At 36.3% G+C, this 13,411-nt stretch overlaps 1 protein-coding gene across 1 annotated transcript in view; it reads left to right on the top strand.

The window, feature by feature from the left end:
• The window catches only part of LOC122550671 (cytoplasmic protein NCK2), an 85,921-nt gene extending 77,916 nt beyond the window's left edge, over positions 1-8,005 (top strand). Inside the window, exon 4 of the mRNA XM_043691757.1 lies at positions 5,572-8,005. Within this exon, the coding sequence (XP_043547692.1) occupies positions 5,572-5,766 (195 nt within the window). The 3' untranslated portion in view covers positions 5,767-8,005. The remainder of the gene's footprint in view (positions 1-5,571) is intronic.
• The last annotated feature ends 5,406 nt before the right edge of the window (positions 8,006-13,411 follow it).

Here is a 13,411-nt window from a genome sequence, read left to right on the forward strand (position 1 = left end):
GAAATCCCAAGGTTTGACTAAGGAGCAGCATTCACAATATATCCTTAATAATACCTAACAAATGCAGATGTTTCCTTTTCAAGTTAATAGGAAGTTTTAGTTTTTTGATTGCATATTTGCTTTCATTAGTGGTGACAATAAAACCTCATTCTGTACCAGTTTATCAACTGGAAGAAGAAACAGAAAATGTTTTTTAATGGTGAGAGACTAGGAAATGTGCTGGGAACACCACTGAATTACTTGGATGTCTGTGTTCTCAAGTCACTTAACATAAAATTGCAGGTACAGCAACAATAAAGTCCAATGGTATGTTGACCTTTATTCCAAAAGGATTTGAGAATGTGGGTGAAGATTTCTTATTGCAATTATATAGAACCTTGCTCAGACCACATGCAATTTCGGTCTACTTTCCCATGGAAAGGTGTACTTGCTATAGTGGGAGTGCAGTGAAAGTTCACTCACCTAATTTCTGGGATGAAGGCATTTTCCTACAAGGGATGATTAAGTAGACTATGCCTTTTCTCAATGGAGCTTAGAAGAATGTGAGATGGTCTCATTAAAACATGCACAATTCTTGCAGGATCAACAAGGTTGATGCAGGAACTATGTTTCTCCTGGCTGGCAAGGTCTAAAACTAGAGGACAAAGTTTCACAATAAGAGCACTGGCCATTTCAGATTTGGATGAGGAAGAATTCCTTCACTCAGTGTGAATATTTGGAATGCTTTGCCCCAGAAGATTTTGGAGGCTCAGTGGTTGAATATGGACAAGATGTTCCTTTCTGAAATGGTTGGATTTCTATTTTTTAAAAATGGATATGGGAAGAATGTGGAAGAATTCTGTAGATGTAGAAAGATCAGTTGTGATCTTGTTGAACGGTGGGTAGGCTTGAAGTACTGAATGTACTCATTCTCCTATTACTTACATTTTCCCAGTCTGCTAAACAGCTTAATTCTATAAAATCATTAGAACATCAATAATGACTGTTCTATGTCTCTTCCTTAATTGCATTTTGTACTTGTTGCCAACAATTTCCACACAAGCATAAGATTTAGAAATTGAAATAAGCTTCTCCCTCCATTGAATAGGATTGTGGCTTATCTTCCACCTGAAATTCACTTTCCTTTTATCCCTTGATTACATAAACTGCTACACTTTCCACAAAAATCCTGCTATGGTGATATTAAGCCTTTCTGTCATTCGTAGTGAAGAAAGCTTGGATATGGACAAAAAATCTTTCTAACGATTTGATTAAGGAAATATTTTCTATCAAAGTAAATAACTCCACACTTTTCTGCATTATTTTCCATGTTCTTTCTTGCTCAATTAACCTAAAAGTGTTCCTTTGCAGTCACCTGGAGTCCTCAGATTAATTTATCCACATAACTTTGTATTGTCAGCACACTTGTAAAAATTAAACTGCTAATCTTCCCTCAATTCGTGTACCTGAGTTTGCACACAATAAGCACTTACTTAGCATCTTAATGTTTTTTGAAAATCCAAATACACTGCTGTATCAACTGGCTCTCCATTATCTGACCTCCTGGTAACAACTCAAGAAAGATCTCCACAGTAGATTTTGCATTTCTTAAATCCATATTGACTCTACTTAATCACATGGTAGTTTTCTAAATGCACATTAGTGATAAATTATACTATCTTCCATACTATTGATAACAGGTTAGCTAGCCTAATGTTCTTTGTTTTCTTTGTTCCTTGTTGAATAGCAGTGTTGTGTTTCCTTCCTTGAAATTCACTAATATTATTTGAAATTCTAAGAAGATCCAAACGATCAGAATAAATGCTTCCAACAACTTTGCAATACTCTATAAAATCCTCAAATATAGACCCTCAGTACTGGAAAATCTAGTTCCATTTATCCAGTACCATAAGTTCCTCAGTCTCGCTAGAGCCTTTCTTCTTAACTATTTTTAAACTGTCTGTTGTGTTTTCTACTGTGAAGACAAATACAAAGTTATCATTTTTCCTGTCTGCCTTTAAGGGATCCATGCTTAATTTTTGGAATCTCTCTTTCTTCTACATATAAAAGCAGATTGTAAAAGCTTTATGTATGTCTAGCACGTTTACTGTCATATTCTGTTCTTTTGTCTATTTATTAGTTGTCCTTTGCTGAATTCTAAAACCCTCTCAATCTTTAGGTTTCCCTTTTGACAACATTATACCTCTTTAACTTGTAAACCCCGACCGGACCACATTTCTAATTGAGTTGTTCTTCAAGGGAATTCTTTTTTGTAAATTCCGGTGTTTTTGGATAAACTTTCATGTACAAATATTATTTGAAACTTTTAACTTTGGATTACTTGAATGTGAAAATTGTTTAGGAATGCTTCTTTTGAACACTATGCAATGCCTATGTAAGTTAAAAGATCGCCTTTTTGTGACTTGGTCAAGCTATATGGATTGTGTTACTAGAATTAAATTCAAGCCTTTGTCACCAGATTGAGATTTTTAATCAAAACTTCACTTTAAAGGCTCTTAAAGTAGCAAGTTTTGTTGGGGAAAGAAAATTCATGGATTTCCCTCTGAGCTGGATTTCAAATGATGGATTTCTCTGGAAATATCTACTTGCATGGATAGTTTATGACCATTCAAAGTAACTTATGGTTCAGAATATGGATATTGCTGAAAAAAGACGTTTTGTTGAGGCTTTTCTGTCTTGCAGTCACCAGGGCATTTGCAAAGAATCAAATGTAAATGGAGAGAATACTCATTGATTGGCAAGTGGATTACGAATTTACATGGAATACACCAGTTGGTAGTTTTTTAAATCATTCACTAGCCTGGACCAGCAACAATGCCCTTGAGAATGTATTGGTGAGCCGCCTTCTTGCGCCCCTTCAGTATATTTGCTGTAGGTAGACCCATAATGCAGTTAGAAAGGGAGTTCCAGATTCTTCATCCAACAACATTGAAGCAATGGAAATATATTTCCAAGTCTGAATGGTGATATGATTGGAGGGGAACTCTCAGGTGGCGGTACTCCTATGTGTCGTCTTCTCTTGGCCTTCTAGATAGTAGTAGTCATGGGTTTGAAAGGTGCTGACTAATGAGCCTTGGTGAATTTCTGCAGTGTGTTTTGTAGATGTTATACATTGCTGCTACTGAACATCAGTGATTGGAGAAGTGGATTTGGTGCCAGTCAACCAGCCTGTTTTGTCCTAGAGGGTGACTGACAATAAATTAAAACAAAGCTTGGAAGTTAATCTATACATTGGAAATATGCAAGGATTAGAAAGTTAGGTATTATTCCATCACAGAGATGTTCCTCAGGGAAACAAACATAGATGTTTGTAAGAGCTGAGCCTGAAGGGAATCCTATGCCAACCACATCTATTTGGGTATACATGGTGTTGTTAAAATAAACTCAACTGCTCAAATTGCTGAGTTCATGTTTTCAATGAATACTGCTTCACACAGTGATAGCAGATCTAGATCACCATGATATTGTACTGCAGTGCAAATGTCTATGGTTTCCCCAAGATCTACCTTGGTGAATAGCTAGAAATGTCAAATGAGCACATGAACACAGCATTGTTATTGATATGCAAGTCCTAAATGGTCTTCAGAAGGACGAAAGAATTCTTCACCATGTATGTAGAAAGCTTGTTCAAAATCGATTGCAACAAATGGTCCAACCATTTGGCCAGTTTGTGTGCAAAATCTGTCATCAATTAGATGGGATGCAAAGGGACGTTACTTTTGTGTGTCCAGGGCAACCTGTACCTAGCCTAATTTTTAACAAGGCTTTTCGTTTAAACTGGTAACAGATTCAATGAACATGAATATGAACCCATCACAAAGGAAGCATGCATTTTCTTGGAATAGTCACACCAATTAAGGATGTCGATTCCCATCCTTTTGCTGCGGTCACAGATGTGAGAGACTGAGTTGACCATGAGACCTCAATATGGCTGGGTATTTGCAATGTACATAAAACACTGGACAGGTAATTTGAAATCCTGCAGTATACATGCACTAGACTAGCTAGTACACTTTCAAGTATTCAATATCTTCATTGTTTGCTGGTGTTTGGTGATAAAGTCAATGTTAAAGGAGTTCAGATTCAGAAAGTACTTCTTCCTGTTTGACATGCTAATCAATATTGACACAATGTGCAAAACAAAACTTTGGTCAGACAGTTCAGGCCCAAGGCTGCCACTTTTGATCCTGAAAAGCACCTGGTCGACCTCAGTTTACACCGGAAAGGAAAGTATCTCAAAAACAAAGAGAACAAGTGAAGTGAGCTCTTTCACACTGCTACTATGCAGCAGCGATATGAGTCATGTTCATCACTAGCAGGATGTTGCTGTCAAGTCAGTAAGGTTCTACGAATCTCACAAATGTGTAATGTGGTATATGGATTTCACTGTTGGTGTGATGATAAGTATGTAAGATGTATATCATAAAGACTTCTAGATTATATTAAACTTACCTTCAACTGTTCACAACAGGCAAGTTACTGAGCACACCTAATGAGCCCATGGTTGTAAAAGTCAAAACAGAGTCCAACATTAAATATGGTGCTGAGATTGGACAATATTTGCTAAATAATTCTGAATAAACTAATAATTATGTTGACCACCAATTTAAAATATCACTTGGACTCGCAATGTGGTGCACTTGCACTCATGGAAGCCATGTAAATCGATACACCTGAATGCTGTTCTTTGCTGAGAGAATATTTAGTCATATTACAAATGTTTTAACTTAACATAAGTGGCCACAATTCTCTGGTTCATTCTTCAGGATGAACCTTGATCAATTATAGACAACCTGCCTAATTCAAATGAAGCTTGATAGTAAATTATCAGTCATTATCTACTGGTATGTTTAACATGGCAATGCCTGTACCAATTAGATTCCAGGCACCAAACAATCAGGGTGCCATTCTATTAACAGTACAAAACTTTTTTTCATTGGTATTCTGGGACTATCCTGACTGGTGAAAAGCTTTGACAAAATGTCTTTCTCAGCAATACAATTCAATATCTTAAATGTGTTCTTAGTTACAATTTCTAAAGTAGTGTACAATATTTGCTTGACTTCTGAATTTTGACTTTCAAACCATATTTCTGACAGTTACAACCTGGCTTGATCAGCTTCCCAAATATATACATTTATAAACATGCAAAAATAATTTCTGAGATATCTGAACTTTTGAGTTAACAATGTACTGGACCAAATAAAGAATTTTATTAAGAGCTCATGCTCTGAAAAGGTGCAAAGGTTAGCACAATTTACACTGATGCCAAGGGTTTATAATTATTAAATTGGCTTGTAATTGTTACATAACTGTTGATCCTACATGCAGTGGAGATTAATTTCTATTGAGTAAATAACAGCGATGGAACTGAATATTGCATATAACGGACAAGCAATGTACTGTCCATTTTGTATCTCCACTTGAGAGAGATTTCTATGTAATTGTACATGAATTTATCAGGTTTTAATAGTGTAACTGTGATGCAATGAATGGAGATTTTTACTGAAATAAATATTTTAAGATTGTTCCTATTATCAATATATTTATAGTCAATTGTTTTTCTTTCAGCCTAGTGACCTCTCAATATCACTGAAAGCATCAGGGAAGAACAAACATTTCAAGGTTCAACTAGTAGATGGAGTATACTGTATTGGGCAACGTCGATTTAACACCATGGATGAATTGGTAGAACACTACAAAAAGGCACCTATCTTCACAAGTGAACATGGAGAGAAGTTGTATTTAATCAAACCCTTGCAGTGATGCAGGCTATAGACCTGGAAATGGCCAGGTTTGATGAGGAGAAAAGCCTTAGATCTGAACAATAATGCAGAGCAAAAATGTTAAGGGAACCTGATAATTTCTTGATTCTCTACAGATTTGTTGCTCTGTTGTGTGTCTTTAATTATTTTTCCCCTTTATATTTTGTCTTGTTATTTTTGTTCTTTTGCCTGTCTGTCTTTTATTACATTTGCATTGCCTTCTGAAGGTTAGGTTGAACCTTTTTCTCAGTGATCACTTTAGCACTCGCTTGGGCTAGAACTTCCCCGATGTACATTTAATTAGCTAGAAGTTATGAATGATTGGGGGATTTTGTCCTTGAAAATGCAGTGTTAATTATTCCAGTTAAAATACTCACTAATTATTTTCCTTTTGACAAAGACATTGGGCACAGTTTAAATGCACTGAAGCTACAGCTAATTAAGAGAAAAGTAGATATGACAAATGTGGCAGTAAGAGTTTTGCTTACCAAGTAGTTGAGGAGATTTCCTAGAATCTAGAAGTACTCTAAACTGTATTCTGATATATAAACTTTTTTAAATTTTATGCAAAGAGTACACTAATGGAACTGCTAACACTTAATTTAGTAGACTGCCATGGTAAAATTGTAGAAATAACAGTATAGCAAATTTTGATCTGTAATTTGCAGCTAATGGAGAATACACACTTTTTGGATCAATGGAAATCAGGTGTCCGTAATGTGAGGTTGAATGTTTGGCAATGTTACCTGTGCAGACAGCTCTGACACTCTCATGCTTGTTTCTTGCGCCCTTATGCTTGTTTCAAGTAAACAATAAATATTTAATTCTCACCATAATATGTAGCAGGTCATTGACACTAATAATTGAGGTTAATAAAACTGATAATTTTGGGGTTACTGGCATTAAACGTGTAATTTGTGAATTTTTCTACACACTATATTTACACAACATGAACTTATTGAGTGCTCTTTTATGTACTGAAAAATGCTGGTTAGCTAGATAAAAGTGTTATCGTTAAATGAGTTAATGTCAATTTTATGATGACAAAACTTGTTTTAATAATGCAATTGTGTAGTTGCACACACAATATGCATTTTTGTACTGACTGACTATGTAAAGTTGCTTATTTTCTTTGTCTAATGGTCAGCCTATTGTGAAGTATGTTAAACAAACAGCAGCTCATAGTTTCCACTTGAGGTTGTGTGTTTTTATTGTTGCTTTTAAAATTTGTATTAAGGACACAGTATATTGATTTCGAGCATCACAAACCAGCTGAAGAGATTGGACCCTTTTGGATGAAGATAGTAAGAAGTAGTTTGTTTTTAAATTAATTTTATTTTATTTTATTTCACCAAAACTGATTTGTGTCATTTTATCACGCAGTTGTGCATTTATTATTGAACTGGGTTCTTCCGACAAATTTCAATGTGAATCTCAATGATTTGATACCCCTTCTGAATTTATGTCTGTACTTCCCCAGAGATACTTTTTGGGGGAAGAATACTTTCCATATTCCCAAGGTTCATGTGTACTTCTCTTTTGTATATATATTTTTACAGAATTGTCTAGCCTGTCACATGAAATTGATTCAATAAATGATCTATCTAACAAAAATGTATTATAGTGTAGAAACATGGAAATACTGGTTAAAGGGATTAAATCCAAAATGAACTGATGGCCACATTTAAGTAGTTATGGATGTGATGTCTTGAACAGTAAAATGTAAACTTATACTATATTTTATTTCAGTTTAGCTCAGCAGAGAATTTGATACAACAGTAGTAGTCTTGTAGTTCCAAACAAATAGTTATTTCCTCAAGACTCCTAGACATTTACAGCACAGAAGGTGGCCATCATGTCTTTGCAATCAACAGGATCTGACTACACTAATTCTGTTTTCCCACTTTGGCTGAGGCTATGACAATGCAAGTGAATATCTAAATACTACTTAAATGTTACAAGAGTTTCTGACTTAATGACTTTCAGGCAGTGAGTTGCAGACTCTCGCCACCCTCTATGTGAAGTGAATTCTCAATTCTCCTCTTGGATTTAGTGTGAGGTGGAAGGCCATACTCCTAATTATTGACTGGATGTGCATATAGGAGTAAGTTTGCAGATGGTTCCAAAATTGGTGATGCAGTGGACAGCTTATCTCAGAATATAACAGAGCCTTGATCAGGTGGGCCAATGGGCCGAGGAGTGGCAGATAGATTTTAATTTAGATAAATGTGAGGTGTTGCATTTTGGTAAGGCAAATCAGGCTGGAACTGTACACTTAATGGTAGGGTCCTGGAGAGTGTTGCTGAACAAAGAGACCTTGGGGTACAGGTTCATAGTTCCTTGAAAGTAGAGACACAGGTAGACAGGATAGTGAAGAAAGCATTTGGTACATTTGCCTTTATTGGTCACTGCATTGAATATAGGGTTGGGATGTCAGGTTTTGGTTGTACAGGACATTTATTAGGTCATGTTTAGAATACTGCATTCAATCCTGGTCTCCCTGCTATAGGAAAATGTTGTTAAACTTGAAAAGGTTCAGAAAAGATTTACAAGGATGTTGCTGTGATTGGAAGGTTTGAGCTGTGGGGAGAGGCTGAATAGTTTGGGGATTTTTTTTTCCCTAGAGTTTTGGAGGCTGAGGTTTTAGCCTCAGAGGTTTATAAAATTATGAGGAGCATGGATACAGTGAATAGTCAAGGTCATTTTTCCAGGGTAGGAGAAGCCAAAACTAGTGCGCATTGATTTCAGGGAGAGGGATCTTAGGCGCATCCTTTTCATGCAAGGGGTGTTACATGTATGGAATGAGCTGCAGAGGAAGTGGTGGAGGTGTGTACAATTATAACATTTAAAAGGCATCTATTGGGTACATGAATAAGATGCGTTCAGAGGGATATAGGTCAAATGCTGGAAAATGGGACTAGATTAATTTAGGATATCTGGTTGACATGGACGAGTTGGACTGAAGTGTCTGTTTCCATGCTGTACAACTCCATGACTATCCACCCTATCAATGCCATTAATAATCCATCACAGCTCCATCAGGTCCTCTCTCAACCTTTTCCTTTTCTAAGGAAAACGAACCGAGCTTATCCAATTCCTCAGACCCTTGCAGTCCAGAGAGCATTTCATTTGATAGTATTTCAGGACTGCCTCAATAATTCAGCAAATTTAATCCAGTAACTCGCTGAACTATGTGGACCACGTCTGATACCTTTTTTTTGGAATTACTGACTGAACTAAAATGACGGTTACAAATATGATTTTACTGTTGATTCATTGATCCTTAAGAGTACGTACGGGTTGCGGTTCACACTCCTCAATACTACACATGTGCTTGTGGAGGTTAGGTGAGGGTACGATCTGCCGATTTATGATTTCTTTTCTCTCTCCCCACCAACTCTTCAGATTGTAAAGGAAGTAAATCACAGCCTTGGCTTAATATTGAAGAGCACATTTTCTGTATTTCAAAAATGAAAAGGAAGATCATGAATAAGAACAGAATTTTATCACAAAAATATACTTTCAGCACTGTTTTTAAACTTTTTAAACTGCGATATGGCTGGCTTCATGTTTGATGCAAATGTATAGAAATATAATTGTGTCTGATTTTAAAAAAAATCATTTCTGCACCCATCTTTAGAAGCACAAGGTAGCCAGTCGCATACAACTTGACAATATTTTTAAAATTCATAGGGGATCTTTGTTCACAAGTATTTGACAATAAACCAATCAGTCTTATCTTGGTCCACCTTCAGTTATTTGGAACTTACAATTTGAAGAAAAATTATTAAAATCTCTGCGTGCTATGTATTAAGCAATCACTTGCAAGAAATAGGTGAAGATCTACAATTGATAATAAGCTGTGATTGTTAAAGTTGGAGAAGAGATGAATTAGGAAAATTGAGATGTATTGACTAGGTTGAGTTATAGTTCTGACATTACTGAAGGAGGCCAGTAGACCATAATCCCAGCTAGATCAATCCAGTCAGTCCCATTCTTTCACTCTATCTCTATAGTCCTGCAATTCTAGTTCTCCATTTTATTTTTCATTCATCATTTTTGATTGCATCATCCCCATAGTTCTTATTCAGGTATCCTCTCCCTTTCTTGCTCAAACTTTGAATCTGTGTTTCCTAGTCCTTGTGCCATTAGCTTATGTCTGTCTACATTTTCCAAATCAGTCATCGTCTTGTGCAACTATATTAAATGTCCCCTCAATCTCCTTTGCTCAAAGGAGAGCAAATCCTGCTTCTCCAGTGTTGTAGCTATAATCCTATTTTGGTAAATTTCTCCAAAACCCCCTCAAAGGTATGGTGACCAATATGACAAAATTACTCTTACACTATATCCTTCCACTTTCAAAGATTAATACATATAAGCTGAATTCCCTTCGTCACTGTGCACATTTTAGACCATTACCATTTAATTTGTGTTGACTTTTTAAATTTGCATTGACTTTTCTTATCTGGCATGGTGGCACTATGGTCAGTGCTTCTGCCTCACAGCGCCAGGATGCAGGTTTGATTCCACCCTTGGACGACTGTCTGGATGCAGTCTGCACAATGTCCCCCATCAGCGTGGGGTTCCTCTGGTGCTCTGATTAGGTGAATTGGCCATAATAAATTGCACATGGTGTCCAGGACGGTGTAGGCTAGGTGGGTTAGCTGTGGGAAATGCAGGGGTTACAGGGATAAGGTAGTGGTTGGGTTAAAGGGTCGATGTGAACTTGATGGGCTGAAGGGCCTGCCTCCACACTGTAGGAATTCTATGATTCTGTCAAAATGCGTTACTTTTTTAAATCTACCTATCATTTTCACTTAATTGTCTATTCTGCTAGTTTACCTATGTCCTGTTACAATTTAATGGTATAATCTTCACATTGCCAGACTTTCAAGTTTAGTGTTATTGGCAGTTTTTAAAATTTTATCCTGTATTCCAATATACAAGCCATTTATATACATTTTTGAAAAGTGGTCTTGGACTAAACCTTGGAGATCATCGCTGACTACCATTCTCCTGTCTGAAGAACAACTGTTTATCATAGATTGTTGTTTTCTTTCTTTAAGCCAATTTCTTTATTCAAGTTAATGCAGACCCACTATTCCAGCCTTTGAATTTGCTTGCCAGTTGGATACATAATTGGCTTAATAGCAAGTGGCAGACAGTGGTGATGGAGGGTTGTTGTTTGAACTGGAGGCCAGTCACCAGTGATGTTACACAGGGATTGGTTCTAGGCCCTCTTTTATTTGTCATTTATATAAATGATTTGGATGCAAATATAGAAGGCATGGTTACTAAGTTTGCGGATGACATCAAAATTGGTGGTATAGTAAACAGTGAAGATGATTTTCTAAAATTACAAAGGGATCTTGATCAAATGGATTGTTGGGTTGAAAATGGCAGATGGAGTTCAATCTGGACAAATGCAAGGTATTACATTTTGGTACAACAAGCAAGGGTAGGGCTTGGGTAGTGTAGTTGAACAGAGGGACCTAGCCGTTAAGATACATAACTGTTTGAAGTTTGAATCATATATAGACATGGTTAAAAAGGCGTTTAGCACACTTACCTTCATTGCTCACCTCTTTGAGTATAGGAGTCAGTAAGTCATGTTGAGGTTGTACAGGACATTGGTGAGGCCTCGTCTGGAATACTGTATCAAATTCTAGTTGTCCAGTTATAGGAAGGATACTATTAAGCTGGAGAGGGTTCAGAAGAGATTTACCAGGATATTCCACGGTATGGAATGTTTCAGTTATAAGGACAGGCTGTAAAGCTGGGACTTCTTTCACTGGGGCATAGGAGGTTGAGAGGTGACCTTATAGAAATTTATGACACGATGTGGGTAAAGACAGGGTTAATGGTAGTTGTCTTCCCCCTACGATGGGGGGTTTCAAGACTTGGGGGCATATTTTTCAGGTGAGAGAAGAGAGATTTCAAACACATGAGAGGCAATTTTTTTTACACAGAGGGTAGTCCGCATCTGGAATAAACTTCTTGAGGAAGTGGTGGATGTGGATACAATTACACTGTTTAAAAGACATTTGGATAAGTACATGAATGGGAAAGGTTTGGAGAGATATGGGCCAGGAGCAGATAGGTGGGATTAATTTAGTTTAGGATTATGTTCGGCGTGGACTAGTTGGACCAAAGGGTGTGTTTCTGTACTGTATGACTCCATGACACTAAGAATGTATTGATGTGCACAAAGAATACTTGCAGCAGAACTTTGTTAATGACTATTTTTGTGTATAAACTAGGCAAAAGCAAATGGTGCAGATCGTGACAGACAGAAGGTTATCAAATTAGTGTTGATGTTTATCTACAAAAGCAAAGTTATAAGACTGCTGAAAAATTGAAAGTGATAGAAATTGCCAAATTATTCAGCAGTTTAGTGGAGACAAACAGCGATAACCTTTCAAGTCGATGACTTCAGAATGGAGGAAAGCTAACAATTAACTGGTTTGAGTGTAATAGAGGAAGATAATCATAAGGAAAGAATTTTGGTAAATTGAAATGCAGAACAAAATAAATGACAAAGTTTAATGGGTCAGAAACCAAATGGAGTGGTAATGGATATGTTCAAACAACAAGATGCGTCTTTTATGTATCCTGTGCAAGAGGTAGAGAAATGCTCAAATTTCAACAGGAACTATAGCAGCAAGTTTCAGGTAGGCATCTTCAACAATAATTTGAGTTGTCCAGGTTCAATATATTCTGTAGTTCATATTTTGAGGTGACTGTTAAAATTCTCCATGCACAACTGAAATGTAAATTCTCAGTTTGTATCTAGGTCTAGTATTGATCTGTTGTATCTTACAGCAATTTGTTATATCTCAGAAGAGGAGCACATTTGCAATTTTTGTGACAAAAATCCCCTTTGTTAACTACTTACGAATAGCATAAAGATCAATGGACTAGCTGTTGAAAGTGAAAAAAGAAAAGATTAAAATTTGAGAATGTATTGATTTATTTTTGCTGATAACTAAGTACATCTTAGAATTGTAAATCAGTGGAAGATGCCTCAAAATTACTGATTGAAGGCTGTCCTTTTCAGAAAGTTAACTACCCTCTGAGTAGTTTGATTATGAGTCATCTCTTGAATTTCAGATCATGCTGTTTTCGGAGCAGTCCTCCACAGACTTGCAAGTGTGATTATCTCTGTTCTTAACTTTGCTTCTTTTCCATTCCCCCAAAAGATTTGAGCTGCTGCATGACTGTATCATTCATATTTAAAGATAAATTGAAGTAAAATGCATTCATCCAGCAGTTTAAACTTTTGATACTTGCTTTACTTAAAAAAAACATATTTAATGTGATAAATTGTTCAAAAAGTTTTCATTTATCACCAATATGTTCCAAGATTCCAGCTGGATTTTTGATCATTGTAAAAATAAAAAGAATTCTTGGAGCAAAGCATTGTTGCTACTTGAAGCATTATATTGTTGTACTTAATTTTGTCACAGTGGTGCAAAAAATGAGGAAACATGGTGATCAAAGAACAGAATATTTCATGAACTGAGTGCTGCGTGGTAAAGTTAATGCAGATGGGATCTCGCTTAACTATTTTTCTAACTGATTAAAAGACACTAGTTTAAATTTTTAAAACTGCAAGCTAATTAAGCAACCCAGTGAACAGAAATCAC

The sequence above is a fragment of the Chiloscyllium plagiosum genome, chromosome 6 (assembly GCF_004010195.1).
Source record: "Chiloscyllium plagiosum isolate BGI_BamShark_2017 chromosome 6, ASM401019v2, whole genome shotgun sequence".
NCBI lineage: Eukaryota > Metazoa > Chordata > Chondrichthyes > Orectolobiformes > Hemiscylliidae > Chiloscyllium > Chiloscyllium plagiosum.